General features: G+C 43.6%; 1 protein-coding gene across 12 annotated transcripts in view; it reads right to left on the reverse strand.

Moving 5' to 3' along the window:
• DTNA (dystrobrevin alpha) overlaps positions 1–21,606 on the reverse strand; it is a 352,112-nt gene that overhangs the window by 116,061 nt on the left and 214,445 nt on the right. For all 12 annotated transcript variants that reach the window (XM_084780878.1, XM_084780875.1, XM_084780876.1 and 9 more), the window contains 2 exons: positions 5,392–5,459; positions 949–1,029 (listed from right to left, as the gene is read on the reverse strand). In XM_084780878.1, the coding sequence (XP_084637004.1) occupies positions 949–1,029; positions 5,392–5,458 (148 nt within the window). In that variant the 5' untranslated portion in view covers position 5,459. The remainder of the gene's footprint in view (positions 1–948; positions 1,030–5,391; positions 5,460–21,606) is intronic.

Below are 21,606 nucleotides of genomic sequence, written 5' to 3' on the forward strand. Positions count from 1 at the left end.
ATGTTCTACTTGGAATACTATTCAGCTATTAAAAACAAGGAATTCCCGAAATTTGTGGATAAATGAATTGAGCTAGAAATGATCATAATGAGTGAGTTAACCCAGAAGCAGAAAGACTCAAATGGTATATACTCACTTATATCTGCATATTAGCCCAAGGGGCATGTCCCACGAAAGCCTTCACTTACCAGGAAACTGAGACAGAGGGGAGGACATTCTAGTGGGACTCTAGATGAGAGAAGCATGGGCGAATGGCAAAGTAGAAGGATCCAGAGGGTCCTAGAAGCCTACAAGCACTGACAGTTATAAACAGGCATGTAGAGAGGATTTTTTGAGTGAGGGTTTATAAAGCAATTGGGTGGCATTTAAAATGCCACAGGTAGGGAAGAAAGAAAACGCTTCTCCGAGTTCACAAATCTTTCTCTCTAGATTGATTTATCTATCATCTATCTACCCGTCTTTCTATCTATATATGATATTTATCTATGTCTATCATTTATCTATCAATCATCTATCTATATCTATATATTTGTACATATCTATATTTATCCTATCATGTATCTATATATCTATATATATATCTACACACACATACACACACACACACACACACACACACACACACAGAGAGAGAGAGAGAGAGAGAGAGAGAGAGAGAGAGAGAGAGAGAGAGAGAGGAAAGATAGAGAAAAAATACAGAGGAAACATATAGATCTAGATCTCAAGAGGCTCATGCATTCTAAGAGGTTGGTAGTTAAGACTAAATCAGACCTTAGAGTTGCTTAGCAACATTTTTCTCTACCATTCATGATCACAGTTCCCCCTTTATTCTTGTTTAAACATATGTTTTTCAATCCTTGTAGAACAACCGGGTTTTAATAAACCCAGTAACAAGCGTAAATGATAGTACTCAGGCAGGTAATTAGCACAAACAAATGGCACACTTACAATTGCATTTCTTCTGCACAAATCTCAGCTTGCATGCTGTTCTGTAGGTGGAGAGTCGGATGCGATCCAGATCTTGAGCCCCTGGTGGTGGTGGGGGGAACAGAGTATACATATGGTATGCCATGTGTGTGGATAGGAGCTTGTAATGTTTGCAAATAAAACAATTGCAGATATAATCCATACGCTTATTGATACTTTCATTGGAATATAAATATTAGTTTAAGGATCAGAAAGGTCTGTGCAATGTTCAACTTCGTAGGCAAGAAAGCTCTAGTGTTCAATCAGATTGCCAACCATGATGCTGGACCAAGGACACAACCTCTCACTTCTATGTCTGCCACTTTCTAGAATGATCTGCACGAGCTATGACTCAAGTAACAGCAAGATGACATCAGAAATCATCACTGGATAAATAAACGTTTCAACTCGTTGTTATTGTCATTCGAACATAGTTGTTAGGTGACTGCACATTAAATAGTAAGCATTTTCTCCGTGAGACCTTTAACCAACTTCTTCAAGAAGCCTTAGCTTTCCCATTCGCAAGGTCAGGATGGTGATATAGTCGCTACTTCACAGGATTGCTGTAAAGCAGGTGAGCGTGTGCTCCTAATGCTCTAGTGGAGGTGGTTCATATTTGTACTAAGTTCTGTACTTTTTTTCCCCTTTCCGAGACACGGTTTCTCTTGTAGTCCTGTCCTGGACTTGCTTTGTAGACCAGGCTGGCCTCGAACTCACAGAGATCTGCCTGCCTCTGCCTTCTGAGTGGTGCACCACCACCCTTTGCGTACTAATATATCCATCTATATCTATATCTTTGTGCATATCTCTATCTATCTATCCTATCATGTATCTCTCTCTCTCTCTCTCTCTCTCTCTCTCTCTCTTGAAACTTCATAGGGAAGACTCCTTTCCAAAGCCAACTTCTTTCATGCTGTGGCCTAGTTGTAGTTTAGCATTGGAGAAACATGCCCCCAATAAGCAATTCTTAGTCTACCCTTCCACTCAGGAGACCAGTATGGCTCTCGGTGCCAAGACACCAGATCCGAAAACCTTGCTCAGGGTCCAAGCCCCTCCACACACAGTTTTACCATCTTACTCACCCGTTAATGGTTCTCCACAACATACCTAGGGCCCCACTGGGCTTAGGGTGACCCCTTACAGTCCACTGAGCTTCTAGTGTCCCTCCTACCCTTCATAGTTGGGCCGGTTGCTAAACCGTTTCCCTGCTCCCTAGTCTTTGTCAGGCCAACTGGGCCTGAAACTTTCCCTTTCTCTGCCTAACCTGAGAACTGTCTCTTCCCGTCTTTAGGCCTTGGAGCTTCTATTCCCGACCCCCTCCCCCGCCCCTGCCCTCCCCCCTCCCCCCCTCCCCCACCCCAGGAACATTTACCCTTAGAACAGCTTTTCATTGTTAATCCTAACTAGGGGTCCTCTGAGATGTAAATTTCACAATCTTTGGCAGTTTTATAACCCCAAAGAGTGAGTGTCTTTCTAAGGACCTTGGAAGTCTGCCCCAGAGAACATAATCCTTGAGAGAGATATCCCTATTTCTCAGTCTCCTTGGAAGTGGAAGAACTACCTCCTCTTCCTCCTCCCCTTCTTCCCCTTCCTGCTCTTTCTCATCTTTCTCTCCTCCACCTCCTTTCTCCTCCTCCTCTTTTCTAACTTATTCTTCTCTTGTATAATACATTCCAGAGCCTAACTCTTTAATTGTTATCATTAGCAATCAGCTGGCCTAGTCATGTTAACTAACTTAGTTAAATCAGGTCAGTAATTTTCTAGTAGCCGCCTTCAGTGCACAAACTCTTCAGATAGAGGAGAGTGAAAGAGTGAACTTTTGTCCTTACTGCAATACTTTAATAACTCTTCAGTTGTGCATTTAGCTCACGTGATCATGAGATGAGACTATTTTTTATATATGCAATATTCAGAACAACAAACCTGCCTCCTTTTCACCTTTTCTCTTTTGCTTTTTTTTTTTTTTAAAAAAAGATTATTTCTGGATAAATGATAATTAACCATACTTGTGAATTCCTAGTCTGCTTTTGCTCGCTGTGTGGACATCACAGATTCCCGGACAATGTTACTTTCCAAATATTGGCTATTTTTTAAAAACACATTCTTGAGAAGATCTTCTTTGCCTGTGTGACAGTCCACCCATCAACAGCATTTCTCTCTTCTGTTTTCAGGGAGTTGTTTCCCTGCTTCTGGTGATGTGTTTCAGTGATGGGCTAAACATGCTGGTGAAGCCAATGGACTATGAAGGCCAGGTATCTTTCACAGCCCTTGACCCACGTGGGAAGAATGACGCCTACGTAGTTGACTTGCTTGTTTATTCTGATTACTAATCGGTAGAGCTTACCAAGCTATTTAACAAAGCACCTCAGCAGTCCTGTGATATTTTTAGGTAAAGGGAAACTTGTAATAGAGTCATAGTTCTCCCATGTCTCTTTTACCTAGCTGAAGAAAAGTTTTAGAGTTGTTCCCTGTGTCCCATACCCTTGACAGAGTCTCATGTAGCCCAGGCTGGCCTCCCATCCACTATATAGCTAAAGATGCTGGGCTCCTGATCCTCCTGCCTCTGTCTCCCTGATGCTAAGATTGCAAACAAGCATCAACGTGTCTGGCAGCTAGCTGTTCCGTGTGTATGAACGTAAGATTTGTGTCAAGCTTTCCTTGAATCTTACAGTTTTAATTTAGTAGACATGTATAACATTGCTATTGACTTGTGCCAGAGCTGCACCAGCTAAGGAAGAAACTGAACACATAGACATCGATAAATGTTGCTAAAATTATTAAACGAGTAATTTTCATGGTGTGCCAGCCAATAAATAATTAGTCTTTCAAAGGTAAGTTGAAAAATTTGACAGGTTTCCTTTTTTTTTTTTTAAATAGAAAGTATTAGTCCTCTTTCTGTGTCAATCAATTTATTTGCCCATGATGGAGTTTACTCAGATGTTCAGACAGGCTATCTCCATCACCAAATAATTGCTCTTCAACATTCTCCCCTGTATCTTAATTATGCAAATAGATTTTTCCTTTTTAAAAACTTTGTTTTCAATTAAAAAATAATTCTGTACATTTGTGACATACAGTACACTGTTGTGATCCATGTAGAAAAAAATTTAGTTTAGCCAACTAATATTCCACTATTTATTTATTTATTTGGGGGGGGTAATATAAAACATCTATTCCATATAGAAAATTGAAAGATGCAAGACATCATTAACAGCAGTACATTAGTTCATTGAAATTTATTCCTCTGGTCTAACCAAGTCCTTGAAAGTCCATAACCAGATGTGTGTCTATAAAAAGGCCATAATTCCAGGGGATCAGTGAGTCATGGCAAAGTAAAGATGGCGGTGTCAAACACGGCAGGGGATGCTAGCAAGTCTGCTGAAGCTCTCCCAGACACTTAAGATGCTATAAGCGCAAGAGGCGGGCAGATGTCTGGGAATCCCCACATCACTTTTAACTCTCTTTCCTCTGCTATTTCAAACAGTGCACAGGTGCCACCAGATGATTGGAAAATTATCTGGGAACTTTTCTTTTACTTCCTAGACCCTCTTCTTGCCAACCATACCTTATTTTCAGTATGAATTTCTTCCTATCACTTTTTCCTCTCAAGGGGAAGAGCTTACAGGTCACCCCTGAGTAGTCATACTTTTACTCAGAAGATCAAAAATAAAACACACAGAACAAGAGCCTTGAAATGTTTTTCTTTATAACATTTACTTTGAGAAGAATGTTTTCCCTTCTTTTTATGAACAATAGAGCAGGCCCATAAAGGAGATGCTTCTAGGGCCAGTTACACAGCACTCCCACACTTTCATAGACCAACCATCAGGAAATACCATCTGCGTTTGGGGTCCCTTATACAGGTCACCCTAAACTGCTTTTATCTTTGGTTATACTTTGCTTTGTTATTTTTAAAAATTGTTTTGGGACAGACTGTCTTCCAAAGGAGGTCCAAACGACAGCAAGCAGTATGATATTACTTTGGTCCACTTTGGTCAATACTTCTATTTAGTCCCTCTTTCTCATTTTAAACACATTCTATCGTTTTCCAGGGAAGACGTTCAAAGATGTGTTGTATAGATTTCACACTACGGCAGCCACTTGGTAGGGCAGGCAGGTGAGTGCAGACTTTGGCTGCCAGTGGGCTGGATTAAAGTTAGTGCTGAGCAGGGCTGTCAAGTGTGTCTGCCCAGAAATGCTTTAAAAAAAACCTATGAAATATAGAGTGTAGAAGCAGATTATAATAAATCACTGACTAATTTAATTCTCACCTAATGAGAGGCTGAAATGGCCAAATGCATAGTTTATGCAAGGAATTGAGGATCTGGAGAAGTCCAGAGGCCCTAAGGACTTCATAGCTATTTCTGGCTACTCATGAATATTCAATGAACGCTGTAGGGAGTTCCTTAAAAGTTCCATACTTACTCATCTCTGCAAACAGCTGTCTTCTTTCTGCCATGGTATTTCCTCTTTTTCCACTATCTTCAATCATTCTGCGGGACAAAATTGTGACAACACGTGTTATTTTCACACCAGGCAGGCTAACAGCCATTCCTATGGAAGCACATTACACTCACTTGTGCCACAGATGGAAATAAATCATTAGAGCAGCAGAGAAGGAGCTGGCCTGTAGGTGTGATGACCTGAGTGTGGGCCCTCAGCACCCCAGTACAAGAACAGCAGGGCTGCCACAGCCTCTTTTCTCACTACTTGGGATATAGATGCGGGCGATCCCTGGGGCAAGCTTGATAGGCTGATGAGCCTCACTGGAGCACTCCAGGTTTAACAAGAGATACTGTGCCAAGAAACAAAGTGGAGACCAACTGAGGAAGATGCTCAATGGCAACTTAGGGCCTCCATTTGGATATATGTGGTATATATGTATACCACAAAAGTATGTCTTTTCTACTTTTACCTATTTATAAATGAAATATATCATGCATTTAGATAATTGTATGTACTACTGACATCCCATATGCCATATAGTTGTTGGAGGGTGTATAAATGTTTTTATTTTCCAACTTGGAGGGAATTACAGAGTTGGTCTGGTCTAGCTACCTTAAGAAGTATGACTCATAGGTATATTAGATTAGAGTCCATGGCTCCTGGGGGACTGTGTGCCTTTCAGCTCCCTGGAATCCAAAGCACTCCCCCAGGCAGGGAAGCAGTCAGGCCACCTGTGTTTTTCTGTGTCCTGTTAAGTCTTGATGTCATTGGCTGGACAATGATCTTAGACAGTAAGCTTCTGTACCCTGTCTTTGCTTACAACAGTCATTGCCTCCTGGCCACCATCATTTTGATCTGCTTTGATAAGTGTATAAAAAAGTCTGAGTGCTTGGAATAAACTTGTCTCAGCTCAGTCTTGCTGTGACCCCTCTGGCCCAGATGGATTGACAGGCCCTCTGACCAGAGTGAGGAAACACTGGCTCACCAAGTAAGCCCTGGTGCTTACCACAACATAAAAATTGCTAAGCACCATACGATCAAATACTATAACTAAATACAACCGTTATGGTGGTGAAAATGGAATAACCCCCATAAGCTCATATATTTGAATGAATTGGTGGAACTTTTGGGGGAGGAATAGGAGGTGTGGCCTTGTTGGAGGTGGTGTCATGTCACTGCAGGTGGGTTTTGAGCTTTCAAAAGCCCATGGCATTCCCAGGTAGATTTCTCTCTCTCTGTCTCCCACTTGTGGATCAGATGTAAGCTTTCAGCTACTGATCTGGTACCATAGCCACCTTCCTGCTGCCATTCTCCCTTCCTCGTGAGCCTGAATTCCCACTCCCTGAAACCATAAAGCCTAATAAATGTTTTCTTTTATAAGTCTCCTTGGTTATGGTGTGTTGCCATGGCAACAGTCATCCATTCAATGCAAAGATCACTAGTTTCCATGAATTTTCAGTACAACAGCAGTCGTCCAAAGTCATATGGCAGAGGCGAAGGGACAGTATTACTGTTTGTCACAAGGTTCATGGCTCAGTTACATGTCTCATTTGTTCAATTTGTGGCTCTCCTTCTTGTAGGTAGGACACTTACAAACTTAGACGCTCATGTGAGTGTTGCTAGAGTGAAAGGAAAGAGCAGAGCTAAGGGAGTGGTGGTGGTGGGGCTCTTTCTCTTATGTCCTTGACTAAAGCTCAGCCCCTGGGGTTATACCGAGTGCCTGGTATCTTCACTCATAACCCTAACCCTGTGTATTTAAGCAACACTTAGAAAGCAGGAGCTTTGGCACTCCCCTGCCCCTGCTTCCTGACTGCAGACACACTGTGAGCAGCCATCTCCTGCTGCTACCATCATGTCTTCGAACCATGACAGACAACTTCTCCTGAAAACCACAAGCCCAAATAAATCCCCTTCCTTAAAAAAAAAAAACAAAAAACAAAACAAAAAAAAAAAAAACTAAAAAGCAGCTGTAAGTTGTAAGACACCTTGACAATCTTCTATGATCCAAAGATAAGAGGATGTGACCTTTGACCTTATGGAGCTCTGTGCTTTCTAAGATCTCAGTTTAGAAATGGGAAAATTTCTCTAGTAACTATTTATAGCTTAGTGTAATATTTACCATATGAAAGCATGCACTGCTAGATGTAGTAGTTTGCTTGTGAGATCTGAGAATGACATCAAAGAAACGACAAGTCTGGCATAGGATAATCAAGAACAAATAGTACCTTTTTTTTTTTTTAGACGGAAGAGTGTAGGAAAAATAATCACAGCTAGAAGTGTGGGCAAGCACATAGATTTTGAGAGGTACGGCCCACTGGGTAACTGGGAATTAGCCAGCATCTCTAGGTCCAAGTGTTAGTGGAGGTATAGAGGAATGAAGCAACACCAGAGCTGGAAAGTCTGATGTCTAGACCAGATAGGGGCTTTCTGCCTACAGGAGAGAACCAGGGCATCACCTAAGGGTTAAGCAGAGACTTCACACATGGAGGTTTCGATCTTGGCAATGCGACTCAATTAAGTGGAAGAAAGAGTGAGTAGTGAGCAAAGTAGGTGTGGGAGCTTGTGGCTACAGGAAGTGTCTGGTTGGCGGCACACTTCAGTGTCTTAGAACAAGGCTTGTATGCACATAATTATTAAATGAGGTTTCACCCAGGAGCCTGTGCTTGCTAGTTTTATGTCAACTTGACATAAGCTAGAGGTAGCTGAACAGTAGAGTGGAGAGTGGGATATTACTTTCTCACATACTCTGGTGCCTCAACTTTGACCATGTCCCCTGGAGGGGGAGACCTGGTGGCACTCAGAGGAAGGACAGCAGGTTACCAAGAAGAGACTTGATACCATATGAGCATATACAGGGGGAGGTAATCCCCCTCAGGAACAGTCATAGGGGAGGGGAATAAGGGGAAAATGGGAGGGAGGGAAGAATGGGAGGATACAAGGGATGGGATAACCATTGAGATGTAACAAGAATAAATTAATAAAGGAGAAAAAGAAAAAAGAAAAAAGATGTTCCATAAGATCTGGCTGTAGGACATCTTCTTGATTAGTGACTGATGTGAGAGGGCTCAGCCCATTGCGGATGGTGCCATGCTTTGGTTGGTGGTCCTGGGTGTTCTACAATAAACAGGCTAAGCAAGCTGTGAGGAGCAAGCCAGTAATCAGCACCCCTCCATGCCCTCTGCATCAGCTCCTGCCTCTAGGTTTCTTCCCTGCTTGAGATTCTGTCCCAACTTCATTTGGTGATGAACTGCAATGTGGAAGTGTAAGCCTCATAAACCCTTTCCTCCCCAACCTGCATTTTGGTCACAGTGATTCACTGTTGCAATAGCAACTCCATTCAAGGCAGTGCCCATCAACAGATGAACAGATAAACAAAATGAGGCACATATAAATGGTGGAGTGCTTTTCATCCATAAGGAGGATTATGTTAGCTCATTTGCAGGAGAATAGATGAACTGGAGGTTGCTATGTTAAGCAAAAGAAGCCAGATTTGTGAGGACACGTACTGCAGATTTTTCTTTCAGATGTGGAATTGAGATCTTTGTTTTTAAAAACATGAAAACATAAAGCAAATGATGGAAGTTATTAAGAGGCACAAGAACGACACTAGGGGCTTAAATATTGTCAAAATATATTATACACAGGCATGCTATGTCAAAACAAAACCTATTGTTTTATAAAATTAATCTATGCTAATTATTTTTAAAGATAAGGAAACTACAACATGATGAGAAGGGTCCTAACTCTGTCTGTGTGGGGAGGTTTGAAATGAACCATCAAACAGCTTGGGATCCAGTAAGAAATAAAAAATAAATACGTAGAGGCTATATAAGGAGAAGGGCTTCAGGATGCTGTTTTCCAGGTAAGACACAGCCTGTGTATATATGGTTTCGTGGTAATTCTGGCCCTCTGAACTGACTCTGCTGTCAACAGCCAATCACAGAGGGGCTCATGGGGCCATATATTTCCCTGCTGATCCATTAGCAACTGATGGGTTCTTGGGGAAGGACAGTTGTCTCTAGTTGTATACTCAACAGTGCCAATGGCCAGTTTCAAGACATGGTCACACAGAAGGCCCTGGTAAATCAGTGGGTCACAAGACAAACAGACTGAAATGTAGTAAAAGGCCTTATAGAAAGGAGGGGGATGACAGATGCTGGAGAGAGATTCAAGAGGGTAGTGGGTGAGAGTAGACAGAGTAAACAGAATGCATTCTATACATGTATGAAACCTTCAAAGAACAAATTTGATTGAAAGAAGTATGAAAAATAATACATGTAAATGCAGAATTTTGGAAGAAATACAAATTATCTTTTAGCATATGGGGATAAATTCATATTGAAATGCCACACCTTTAAGGTATTTCTGGAGTGACATCTCTTTAATTAACACCATTCACATTAAATACTTAGTTCATTACACATGGTATATAAGACATTTGAAAGGAACAACTTGAGCTAATGGTGTCTTACATTTGCATAGCTTTCTAAAAGTCACAACCTTGAGAGAAAACAGAAGCACATTGTGGTTCCTGAGTTATAACTAAACATCTTGAGACTCAGGCAGGTAAAGTTAAATAATGCAGAGGCTCCTGTCAGGCAGATCATCAACTCCATTTATATTTTATTTTTAATTTTTAAGTTAAAAATCAGGCTTGCGTGGGGTCCAACTGCCAGTAACCTCACTCTAGATATTTCTACACAGTGCAGATTAAGATCTCCTGAAGTTGGAAAGCTGGAAAAAAAAAAAAAAAAGGTAATGAGACAGAGAGACTTAATGGAAAAGAGTGCCAGACCTCTCAAATTTGCTGGGAAAGGCGGTTGTGTGTCTTCATGGTTGCCTCCTGTTAGAAGGTATTGTTACGCTGGAAATAATTGTGGAGAGCAAAACAATCCCAGGCGTCCAGGTTTATATAACCCCGGACACATGTAAACATGCCAGGTCACACACGAATTCTCATTCACAGTTTAAAGCGGCATAAGCCCGCAGTGTTTGTACAACAGTCTGCCTTGCCTCTGCCTTTGCTCCGCTTTAGCAAGTACTTGCAGCCTGCGTGTTTAATATGGTGACACTCACCCAACAGATTATTTCCTTCCCATTTGTTCCAGGTGGGTGAAAAAAAGTGCCAGGGTCAGCAATCCTGCCTTACTGCAAGCCAGGAATTCATGACAACCACGGATCCCACCTCTAGCTCCTCTCCTCCTTTAAGCTGGTTTATTGGCACCATATGAACACCTGCTTTCACTTTTGTTAAGAAGGAAGGCTTCTCAGCTTTTTCAGATTACATTCTAGTCTGAACCTTTGCCAACATTAAAAAAAAAAGTATTCAGAACTTTTTTTTGGGTCCAACTGTAATTGTGTTTGTCTTTCCTCCTCAGAGCTTTATCTAATGAGTAGGGCAATACCGTGGTTAACGTAAATGTTTGATGGACTATCTATCTTTGTATCTTTGATCTATCTATGACCTATCTTCTATCATTCATTTATCAATTATCTATTTGTCTTCAATCTGTTCTCTATTTTTATCTATCATCTCTCTATAATCTACCCATCTATAATTTATCTGTCTGTCTGTCTGTCTGTCTACCTACCTACCTACCTACCTACCTATGTACCTACCTACCTAGGAGGGGCAGATATGCCCTCTAGTGTAATGACCAGCCAGGTGGGTTCTCAGCAATTTGTTCTCTCTGAAGTATCCATTGTAGCTCGTCTAAGCTCTGCTGCTAATCAGCCAAGTCCAGAGTCCTTACCCAGAGTACCAATTCTGTGTCTACTGAATGTGGGGTCACAGTGAACACTTGGATCTTTCAGGTGTATCCCAGATATTTTGAATACATAGCTAGAGTTTGAAACAGACATTTAGAGCCTGCCTTTGCTAAAAAGCATCTACACCTCACTTGGGCCCATAAGATACTACAAACAGGACGAAGGCCACATGTCACTGACCTCATTCTCTGTCTGTGCTTAGGTGAGAACACAAAGCTAAGCCACTGTCCTTCAGCTTTACTTGAGTCACCTTGAATTTCAAGAAAAGTGACACTTCATGTTACAAAGCCCATATCCCCATATGAGGGCAATTATTTGTAAGAGCAAGGATGTATCCTCAGCCAATAATGGATCATGGTTTTGCAGTCCATTGTACCACTTTGTGATATAGACAAGGACTGAGACAATGATGGGTCAAGGATGGGTGGGACCATGCCTTGACCAGGTTCTGTTGTTGCTGTATTGCTGTTGTTGTTGTTTGCTTTTTGTTTAAATGTAAACCTCATTTCAGTTTCCCGAAAACACAGGCTTGGAGTCATCTGAACCTCTTCCCAGTGTAGCCATACTGAATAAGCCTCGGGCTTCAGCTGTTCCTAGTCTGTCTAATTGGCTGGTTAGGGACAGTGATTGAGCCTCTCCTGATGGGGCTGCTGGAGCCTGAGCTTTCACCTTAAAAACCCTGGTAACAGAACTAGAATTATGACGCTGCTCGTTTTGAGTATGAACTTATTTGTGTATTAGAGTGGCATTCTTAGGTTATCTTGTTATTTATTTTTGTATATTTATTTCTCATAAGAGCTTGTAAAATGTACCTTGAGCCAAACGGAGAAGATAATTAATTCCTTTGGGCAATGCAACTATGCAGAAACATATACATATATTGACAAAGGTACCTAAGCAGGCAGGCTTTACAAATGGAAAATATTCCATTGAAAAGCAAGAGGGCCTAGTAAAAATGTCCATCTTACCAAAAGCCATCTATAGATTCAATGCAATTCCCTTGAAAATGCCAACACAACTCTTTACAGACCTCGAAAGATCAATTCTCAACTTTGTTTGGAAAAACAAAACAAAACAAAACAAACCCGAATAGCTAAGACAATCCTATACAATAAAACATCTTCTTGGAGGACTCTCCATGCCTGATTCTGAGCTGTACTATAGAGAAACAGCAGTAAGAATGGCACGGTACCGTCATAGAACCAGACAAGTGCATCAATGGAATAAAATTGAAGACCCAGAAATAAAACTACACACCTATGGACACTTGAGTTTTGACAAAGGAGCCAAAACCATACAATGGAAAAAATATAGTGTCTTCAACAAATGATGATGCTTTAACTGGATGTCTACATGTAGGAAAATGCAAATAGACTCTTATTTATCACCGTTCACAAAACTAAAGTGCAAGTGTTTTAAATATTTCATCATAAAATCAGACACACTAAATTTGTTAGAAGAAAAAGTGGGGAAGAGCCTTAAGCTCATTGGCACAGGAGACAATTTCTTAAACAATAGCTCAGGCTCTAAGATCAACAATTAATAAATAAGATCTCATGAAACTGGAAAGCTTCTGTAAGAAAAAAGACACTGCCAACAGAACAGAGTGAGAGCCTACAGACTGGGGAAAGATCTTTACCAACTGTACATCTGATCAAGGGCTAATATCCAAACTATACAAAGAACTCAAGAAATTAAACACTACCAAACCAAATAATTCAATTAAAAATGGGGTACAGACCTAAACAGAGAATTCGCAACAGAAGAATATTGAATGTCTGAGAAATGCTTAAAGAAATGCTCAACATCCCTAGTCATCAGGGAACTGCAAATCAAAATGACAATGACAATGCCATCTTACTTAGACCTGTCAGAATGGCTAAGATCTAAAACTCAAGTGTCAGCACATGCTGGTGAGGATGTGGAAAAGGGGAACACTCTTTCATTGCTGGTGGGAGTGCAAACCTGTGCAGCCACTTTGGAAATCAACCTGGTGCTTTCTAGAGAACTGGGAATAATACTACTTCAAGACCCAACAATACCACTCCTGGGCGTATACCTGAAAGATGTTCCACTATATAATAGGATATTTGCTCAATTATGTTCATAGCAGCTGTATTCATAATAGCCAGAATCTGGAAACAACCTTGATATCCCTCAACTGAAGAATGGATAAAGAAACGGGTACATTTACACAATAGATTACTACTAAGCTATCAAAAACAAGGAAATCTTGAAATTTGCAGGCAAATGGGTGGAACTAGAAATGATCATCATGAGTGAGGTAACCCAGACCCAGAAAGATATTCACTTATAAGAGGGTATCAGCCAACAAATACAGGATAACCACACTACAAGATGCAGACCTAAGGAAACTAAATAACAAGGAGGACTCTAGGGAGGATGCCTAATTCTCATTCAGTAGGACAAATAGAATAAACACTGGAAGCAGTTGAAGAGAAGGAACAGGAAGAGAGCCTACCATAGAGGTCCTCTGGAAGACTCCACACAGCAGGAGATCCAAGCAGATGCTGAGACTCACAGCCAAACTCTGGGGTGGAGCACAGGGAGTCTTACAGAGGAGTTGGGGAATAGAGGGACCTGGAGGGATCAGGAGCTCCACAAGGAAGCCAATGGAGCCAACAAATCTGGGCAGAGGAGGGGGATGCTGCAGAGACAGATGCATTAATCAAGGACTGTGCACGGTGAGGGCTCAGATGTAGCAGATAGGCAGCACAGTCTCCTTGTGGGTCCTGTAATGTGGAGAGTAGGCACTACTTCGGACATAGACTCTGGCCCCACATGCTGATCACTTCCCCTAGTGGGGCAGCCTTGCCAGGCCACAGAGGAAGAGGATACAGGCAGTACACACGTGATTTGATAGGCTGAGGTCAGATGTTAGAGGAAGAGGGCTCCCCTTTCTGAGGACCAGGGGAGGGAGAGAGAAGGTATGAGGGAGGGAGGGAAGGAGGGAGGGAGAGAGGGAGGGAAGGAAGGAAGGAAGGAGAAATCAGAAGGCAGAAAGGGAGGGGGCTACAATTGGGATGTAAAGTAACTAAGTTAAAAATTAAAAAAAAAAAAAAAAGCAAGAAGGCCATTCTTCTTCTAGAAAGAACCACTCTCCATCTTTCTTCTGAGTCAGGAAGGAGCCTCCAGTACTAAGGCTGTACAAGATGTTTCAGGAGAGCTTCCGTTCGGTTCCATCTAATTTTAGATGGCAAGAGAGGATGCCTGTAACCTGACTCGTGCAGGCTGCAGAGGAGGGCTGGGAACAAGCTGGCACAGCCAAAGGGAGGCTTTTAGAAGAACGGTACTGCTCAGACTCCTCAGTGTGGGGTTCAGTTTCCGGATGTCTCCAAAGAACCCAAGAGATGAGGGTGAGGCCAATCATAAAGTAATTCAAGGCTCCCTAAGGGGAGATGACTGTGAGGAGGAAGTCCTCTGACCTGTGAGTCTGCCACTGGGACCTGAGGTCCCTTCTAGGTGGCATGTGCCTTGGACAATGCTTACAGTCTGTGTCTGTGTTTTGGCCTGAGTGAAGATGTCATAGGAATTGGCCTATTTTGTTCTGATAGATGAACATCATGATGGAGAGTTCCTTGTCTTTCTTGTGGGATGCTAAGTATTTTTGAAACATTTATATATGTCTGCATTAATTTTCGAGTCAGGGCCTTGCTGTGTAGCCCAGGCTAGCCTCAAGCTTGTTGCTTTTCCACCTTTGTCTTCTGAGGGTTGGGATGACAGACTGGTATCAATTGACTCTTCTCAGCTTTCACATTAAAAAAATCACTATATGGTACTGGACCAAGTGGTTTTCAGGTGTAGGTGACAACCCTTGAGCCATATCCACAGCATGGATGGTCATTTTTTTTTTAGCTTCCGTGCAGAAATTAGGAAATGTCAACCTTCAAAGTACCCATTACTTTCTCATCTTACTGTTTGGTGTCACTACTCTTAAACATATTTCTGACTACTTTTCTAAACATCTAATAAACAAAAATAAACAGGTGAGAGTTCCTTCCAGCAAAATCAGGTTATTTTTCATTAGTCTACCAATAAGCCATGGCAGAGCATCTGTCTGCGAGAAGATGGGAAGTGCAGCTGCAGGGCCAAGGTGGTCCAACCCTGATGCAAAAAGTACCAAGGGGCTTCTCATGTTGTAGGGGTTGGAGTCCATGCATGCACAAGCCTAGTATTTATATATCAAGCAGATGGATATATGGAAAATCTAAAATTATTTATGATATCAGCATGTCTCTTTGCACTCAGAGAATTTGTTCTTTTGATTAGAAAGTAATAGGAAGGGGTAGTAGGAAAAAAATAGGTCTTCCCTTGATCAACTCTAATGTGCCGAAGATGTACACACACACACACACACACACACACACACACACACACACACACACGTATGTATGTATGTATGTATGTATGTATGTATGTACGTATGTCTTCTCTGGTTAACTGTTATCTGGACTTCTGGGAGGAAAAAGTAAGTGAAATAAAAGAGCAGGACAGAGTTGTATTTGCCAGGCAGTCCAGGGAAGCCTGTGGCCTTTACACACTTGGCTCTCTTTTGTTTGAGACAGAGGCTCTTGTAGGCCCAGGCTGGCCTCAGCCTCCCTGAATAGCCGGAGATGACCTTGGGGTTTTGATTATTTCATCTCCAACTCCTAAGGTTGAAGACTTGCATCACCGTGTCTGGTCTGTGTGAGTCAGGGGAGTCAAACGGGGCTTTGTGCATGATCGACAAGCACTATACAGACCGACATAGATTCCTAGCCACCCCCTCCTCCTCCTCTTCCTCCTCCTCTTCTTCCTCATCTACATCTTCTTCTTCTTTATTGAGGTGGAGGTGTACAGAGTGTGAGCAATAGCCAAGGGAGAAACTATGCTGTTTCCTGCAGCAGGACACTAATGTCAGACTTCTACTGAGAGAAGAGATAACAACAGTGATGTGAGCTACGATGTTACTCAAAGCAATTGCCACTTTACAAACCAGCTTAACTATGTACCAAGCAGTGATGCATAGTCATGTTCAACCTCACAAGTCTGACGGTTTAATCAGTCCCATTTCACGAAGGTCAAGCTACGGTTTAGAGAGAGTTCCCAGTTGCCCTTGTGGGCTATTGAAAGTTTAAAACTATTTGTCAGATTACAGGCACATCAAGCTTCTTAAGGATTCAGTATGAATTCTGCCTGAATTCTTAAGAATTCATACAGTTCAAATGGAATTGCGTGAAGGAAGGCTCAGAGAGATGCCTCTGTTTTCTCAGAGCGAGTCGTGCAGGGGCATTGCCTTCAGTATGCACTGGAATGAGCTGAAGTAAAAAAGATGTGCTGGTGACTGCCAGAGGTGGGTGGACAGGACGGACGGGGCTTGGTGTGCTGTGTACAAAGCAATTTAGCTAAGGAACGGGACCCTTGAGCACTGGTCTTGTTCCCTCGGCATTTCATCCCCCTTCATCGGCTTCCATTTCTTTGCACTTTAATCTCACTTTCTAAGCCATCCTTTCTCTTTCTTTCTTACTGTTCTGAATGCTCTTTTATTTAATTATTCTTATTTACATTTAATTTTGTTTTCTTCCTTCTCTTCCTCGTTTATCCCCTTGTGTGTGTGTGTGTGTGTGTGTGTGCGCGCGCGCGAGCGCGTGCATGTGTGTGTGTTGGGAAATATGAGTCAAATCCTTCCCCCAAATTAACCATTTTCATCTTGAGAAAGATCAGGCAAGCAGGGGGGGAAGAGAAATAACAGAGCGGCGGGACCTGTGAGTTCTTACAGTCAGTTCCCTGGAGAAGCCTCCTGGCACTTTTCAGAGGTGCCTGCATCCACATGGGACTTTGGATACACAGAGAGAGGGGGCCATGGTCACTTGTTTCGGGGGTCACGTTGTGGAAGTAGAAAGTTCTCAAATGGCTGCATTCTGGATGTGTCATTAAAATGTATCTTAACCTTTCATTGCAGGATTTGTACCCCATGCCCTATAAAGGACACATTTCTTTGGGAAAATGAGGAAGTTCACCGTGTAACTAAGTTAGATGCTTCCTTCTTCACTCCTGGCCCAGGAGCGTGCGGGGAGCAGGTGGTGATTTTGAGTCACTGGAAGAAGGAAGAGAGGATGTTCTTGTGTGCTTTCCGGGGAGGGCGGGTGTGTACGGGTGCTCCTCAGAGGCGGCACACAGAGCTGGCTGTGAGGGGGCAGAAGGGGGAGGGAAATAGGAGAAGAGGCTCAAGGCAGGCATGCGAGGCGTCAGTACCCATCCTGCTGCTGGACAGATGCTTCCACCCAGGGAAAGGAAGAGTATCAAAGACAGAAGATGTGCCTACTGATTTTTTTTTTTTGAATCCCTCTCCTTGTTGCCCATTGATCTGGCTACATGTTTCTAAAAATCTAGTTGGGTCAGAACAGTTATTTTTAAAGTGAACGTTTTACAAATCCTATAGTGTAGAAAGAGCGATTTGTTAGAATTATATTTTCTTTATTTAGTGTGTGCGCATGCGCATTAGAGGGTGGGGGGCGGGAGAAGGGGAGAGGAAGATGGAGGGGGGAACGTGTGCACATGGAAGTCAGAGGACGAATCTCAGGAGCTGGTTCTCTCCTTCTACCAGGTGGGTCCTAGGTTCGGCAAGCACCTTTATCTACCAGATGAAACATTTTATCTGCTCTTTGAGACAGAGTCTTGCCATGTAGTTATGCCTGCCCTGGGATTCACCATATAGTCCAAGCTGGCCAGGAACTCACAGAGATCCACTTATCTCTCCCTTCTAAGTGCTGGGGGGAAAGGCACACACCAGCACACTAGAATTCTTTTCTGTTTCTTAATAAACATACATTTAAACTATCAGGTAATGGCTCAGCATGCACGGTGCTTGCCAGGCAAGACAGGCAACCTAATTTCATTCCCAGAACTCATACAAAGGTGGAAGAAAGTTGTCATGTGACCCTCAACCCCCAAACACACAGACACACAGAGATACACAGGCAGACAACCACACACAGACACAAACACAAACACACATGCACGTAGACACAGACACAATACATACACAGACACGCAGGCACACAGACAAACACACACACATTTAAATATGTTAGAACACACTTAAATTTAGGACGCAAGCAAGCATACACCTCATAATATTTTTGTTGGTTCTGAGAATGTCTTACTCTTTATTCTAGGCTGTTCTGGGTCTCATGGCACTCCTCTTCCTTCGGATCTTGAAATGCTGAAGCCTCTTTAATTCAATGTCTGTCAAATATATTGGGCTAGAAGGCTGAAGATGATGCTCCAACGTTATAGAGAGTGTTGGGCGACTGTTCAGGCAGTAACCTGTCTCAGTCAGTTTTTCATTTTTGGAACTGCTAACCTGCACTTCTGGTTCACTCAGGTATTTAAGTTTTACTCCTTTTCAAGTCTCTGATGGGGTTGAAGACCAGATAGTTTAGTCTTTCAATTAAGCTTAGTAGGTTAGGGGTTAAGATGTTTTAAAATCAAGATAGATGTTTTAAGTTAAAAGAGATGAGATATGATAGATATTGATCTTCATTCAGAAATTTAGATCTAACAAGATAGGAAAGATGTTTACTTCAAGTTTTTCAAATACAAATAGCCAAATCACTATGAACGTAACATTTATATAATTCCTGATTGTCTCGTGGTTCTTCCTGATGTATGTAGTTTATTTCATTCATGTGTAATAATATAAATGTATATGTTAAAAAGAAACAAAAAAATTTTTTTAAAAGAAGAAATACTGAAGTCAGAGGTCTGAGGCACCATTCTGGGTCTCACAAAATTTCACTCTATCTTACTTTATCAACAACATATGGAATAGTTTAACTGCAGTTAAATATCATACTAATTTTTTCTTTTGCCTATTTAAATTCTGTCCATGGTAATATCCGAGAATGATAGCATATTGACAACTTAGAAGACAGCAGGGGCATGGAGGGGGCACTGAGGATATCAACGCAGTGAAACTACTGCTGGGCATAGAGAGTTAACACATTTAGATGCCAAAATTAAATAGGTCACCCAGAGCAGAACCAGGCCGATGGCACGAGCAGCCAAGAGTCATGCACAAGATCTGCAACAGTAAACAGGCACATTTTGCACACCATGGCCCTTTCTTCTAGATGAGGGTTGAGTGTCCTGATGGGAGGGGGCATAGACAGGGAAGAGAAACAGCAGAAGTGGCCCTTTATTTTTTGCCTCTGGATCTGTTCCTCTGAGTTATAAGGCCTTCAGTTAGAACCCTTCCACTGAGGACAATCCGATCTCAAATTGAGGGAGCACTTAAAAAAAGAATCTGTTCACTGAGAGAGCCATGGCTCGCAGTTGGTGACTGCCAAGAATCTGAGCACTACAGAACAGCTCCTGGGAATACAGCCGCCTCCTCAGTCTGCGTTGTCCAGGCATCCCCGAGTCATCCTGGTGAAGCAGAGGCCTGCATGGCCCTGGCTTATGTAGCAGGAAGGGCATCTCAGGTTTCTGAACTTAGTGTGGTGATAATAATGACCACCATGCAGATGCCTCCTCTGTATGTCTAGGCTCAAAATGAACTGTTTAACATCACTCGTTTTATTGTTTTCTTTTCTTTTTATTTTTTTTATTAATTTATTCATATTACATTTCGATGGTTATCCCATCCCTTGTATCCTCCCATTCCTCCCTCCCATTTTCCCCTTACTCCCCTCCCCTATGACTGTGACTGAGGGGGACTTCCTCCCCCTGTATATGCTCATAGGGTATCAAGTCTCTTCTTGGTAACCTGCTGTCCTTCCTCTGAGTGCCACCAGGTCTCCACCTCCAGGGAACATGGTCAAATACGAGGTACCAGAGTTCGTGTGAAAGTCATACCCCACTCTCCACTCAACTGTTGATTTCTTATCTGAGCTGTGAGGCAGCTCATATTTCATCACCGTGTTTTATGATTAGTTAAAAAATTGAAATTCTGTGCCTGTGTGTATGTGTCTGTGGGGTATGTGCACATGTGAGTTCAGGGACCCAGAGTTCAGACACCTGGCGCGGGAGTTACAGGTACCTGACAAGGGTACTGCAGATGCATCTCTAGTCCTCTGAAAGATCAGTATGTGCTCTTAACCACTGAGCCTCCCCCTGGCCTTCACCATGTAGCTGTCTCCCCTCCCCCCTGGCCTTCACCATGTAGCTGCCTCCCCTCCCCTCTGGCCTTCACCATGTAACTGCCTCCCCTCCCCTCTGGCCTTCACCATGTAACTGCCTCCCCTCCCCTCTGGCCTTCACCATGTAACTGCCTCCCCTCCCCCCTGGCCTTCACCATGTAACTGCCTCCCCTCCCCCATGGCCTTCACCATGTAACTGCCTCCCCTCCCCCCTGGCCTTCACCATGTAACTGCCTCCCCTCCCCTCTGGCCTTCACCATGTAACTGCCTCCCCTACCCTCTGGCCTTCACCATGTAACTGCCTCCCCTCCCCCCTGGCCTTCACCATGTAACTGCCTCCCCTCCCCCCTGGCCTTCACCATGTAACTGTCTCCCCTCCCCCCTGGCTTTCACCATGTAACTGTCTCCCCTCCCCTCCCCCCTGGCCTTCACCATGTAACTGCCTCCCCTCCCCCCTGGCCTTCACCATGTAACTGCCTCCCCTCCCCCCTGGCCTTCACCATGTAACTGTCTCCCCTCCCCCCTGGCCTTCACCATGTAACTGCCTCCCCTCCCCTCTGGCTTTCACCATGTAACTGCCTCCCCTCCCCTCCCCCCTGGCCTTCACCATGTAACTGCCTCCCCTCCCCTCTGGCCTTCACCATGTAACTGCCTTCCCTCCGCTCTGGCCTTCACCATGTAGCTGCCTCCCCTCCCCCCTGGCCTTCACCATGTAGCTGTCTCCCCTCCCCCCTGGCCTTCACCATGTAACTGCCTCCCCTCCCCCCTGGCCTTCACCATGTAACTGTCTCCCCTCCCCTCCCCCCTGGCCTTCACCATGTAGCTGCCTCCCCTCCCCTCTGGCCTTCACCATGTAACTGCCTCCCCCCCCTCCCCTCTGGCCTTCACCATGTAACTGCCTCCCCTCCCCTCTGGCCTTCACCATGTAACTGCCTCCCCTCCCCCCTGGCCTTCACCATGTAACTGCCTCCCTTCCCCCCTGGCCTTCACCATGTAACTGCCTCCCCTCCCCTCTGGCCTTCACCATGTAGCTGCCTCCCCTCCCCCCTGGCCTTCACCATGTAGCTGCCTCCCCTCCCCCCTGGCCTTCACCATGTAGCTGCCTCCCCTCCCCCCTGGCCTTCACCATGTAACTGCCTCCCCTCCCCCTGGCCTTCACCATGTAGCTGCCTCCCCTCCCCTCCACCCTGGCCTTCACCATGTAGCTGCCTCCCCTCCCCTCCACCCTGGCCTTCACCATGTAGCTGCCTCCCCTCCCCTCCCCCTGGCCTTCACCACGTAA

The sequence above is a fragment of the Acomys minous genome (genome assembly GCF_964271855.1).
Source record: "Acomys minous genome assembly, chromosome: 4".
Lineage (NCBI taxonomy): Eukaryota > Metazoa > Chordata > Mammalia > Rodentia > Muridae > Acomys > Acomys minous.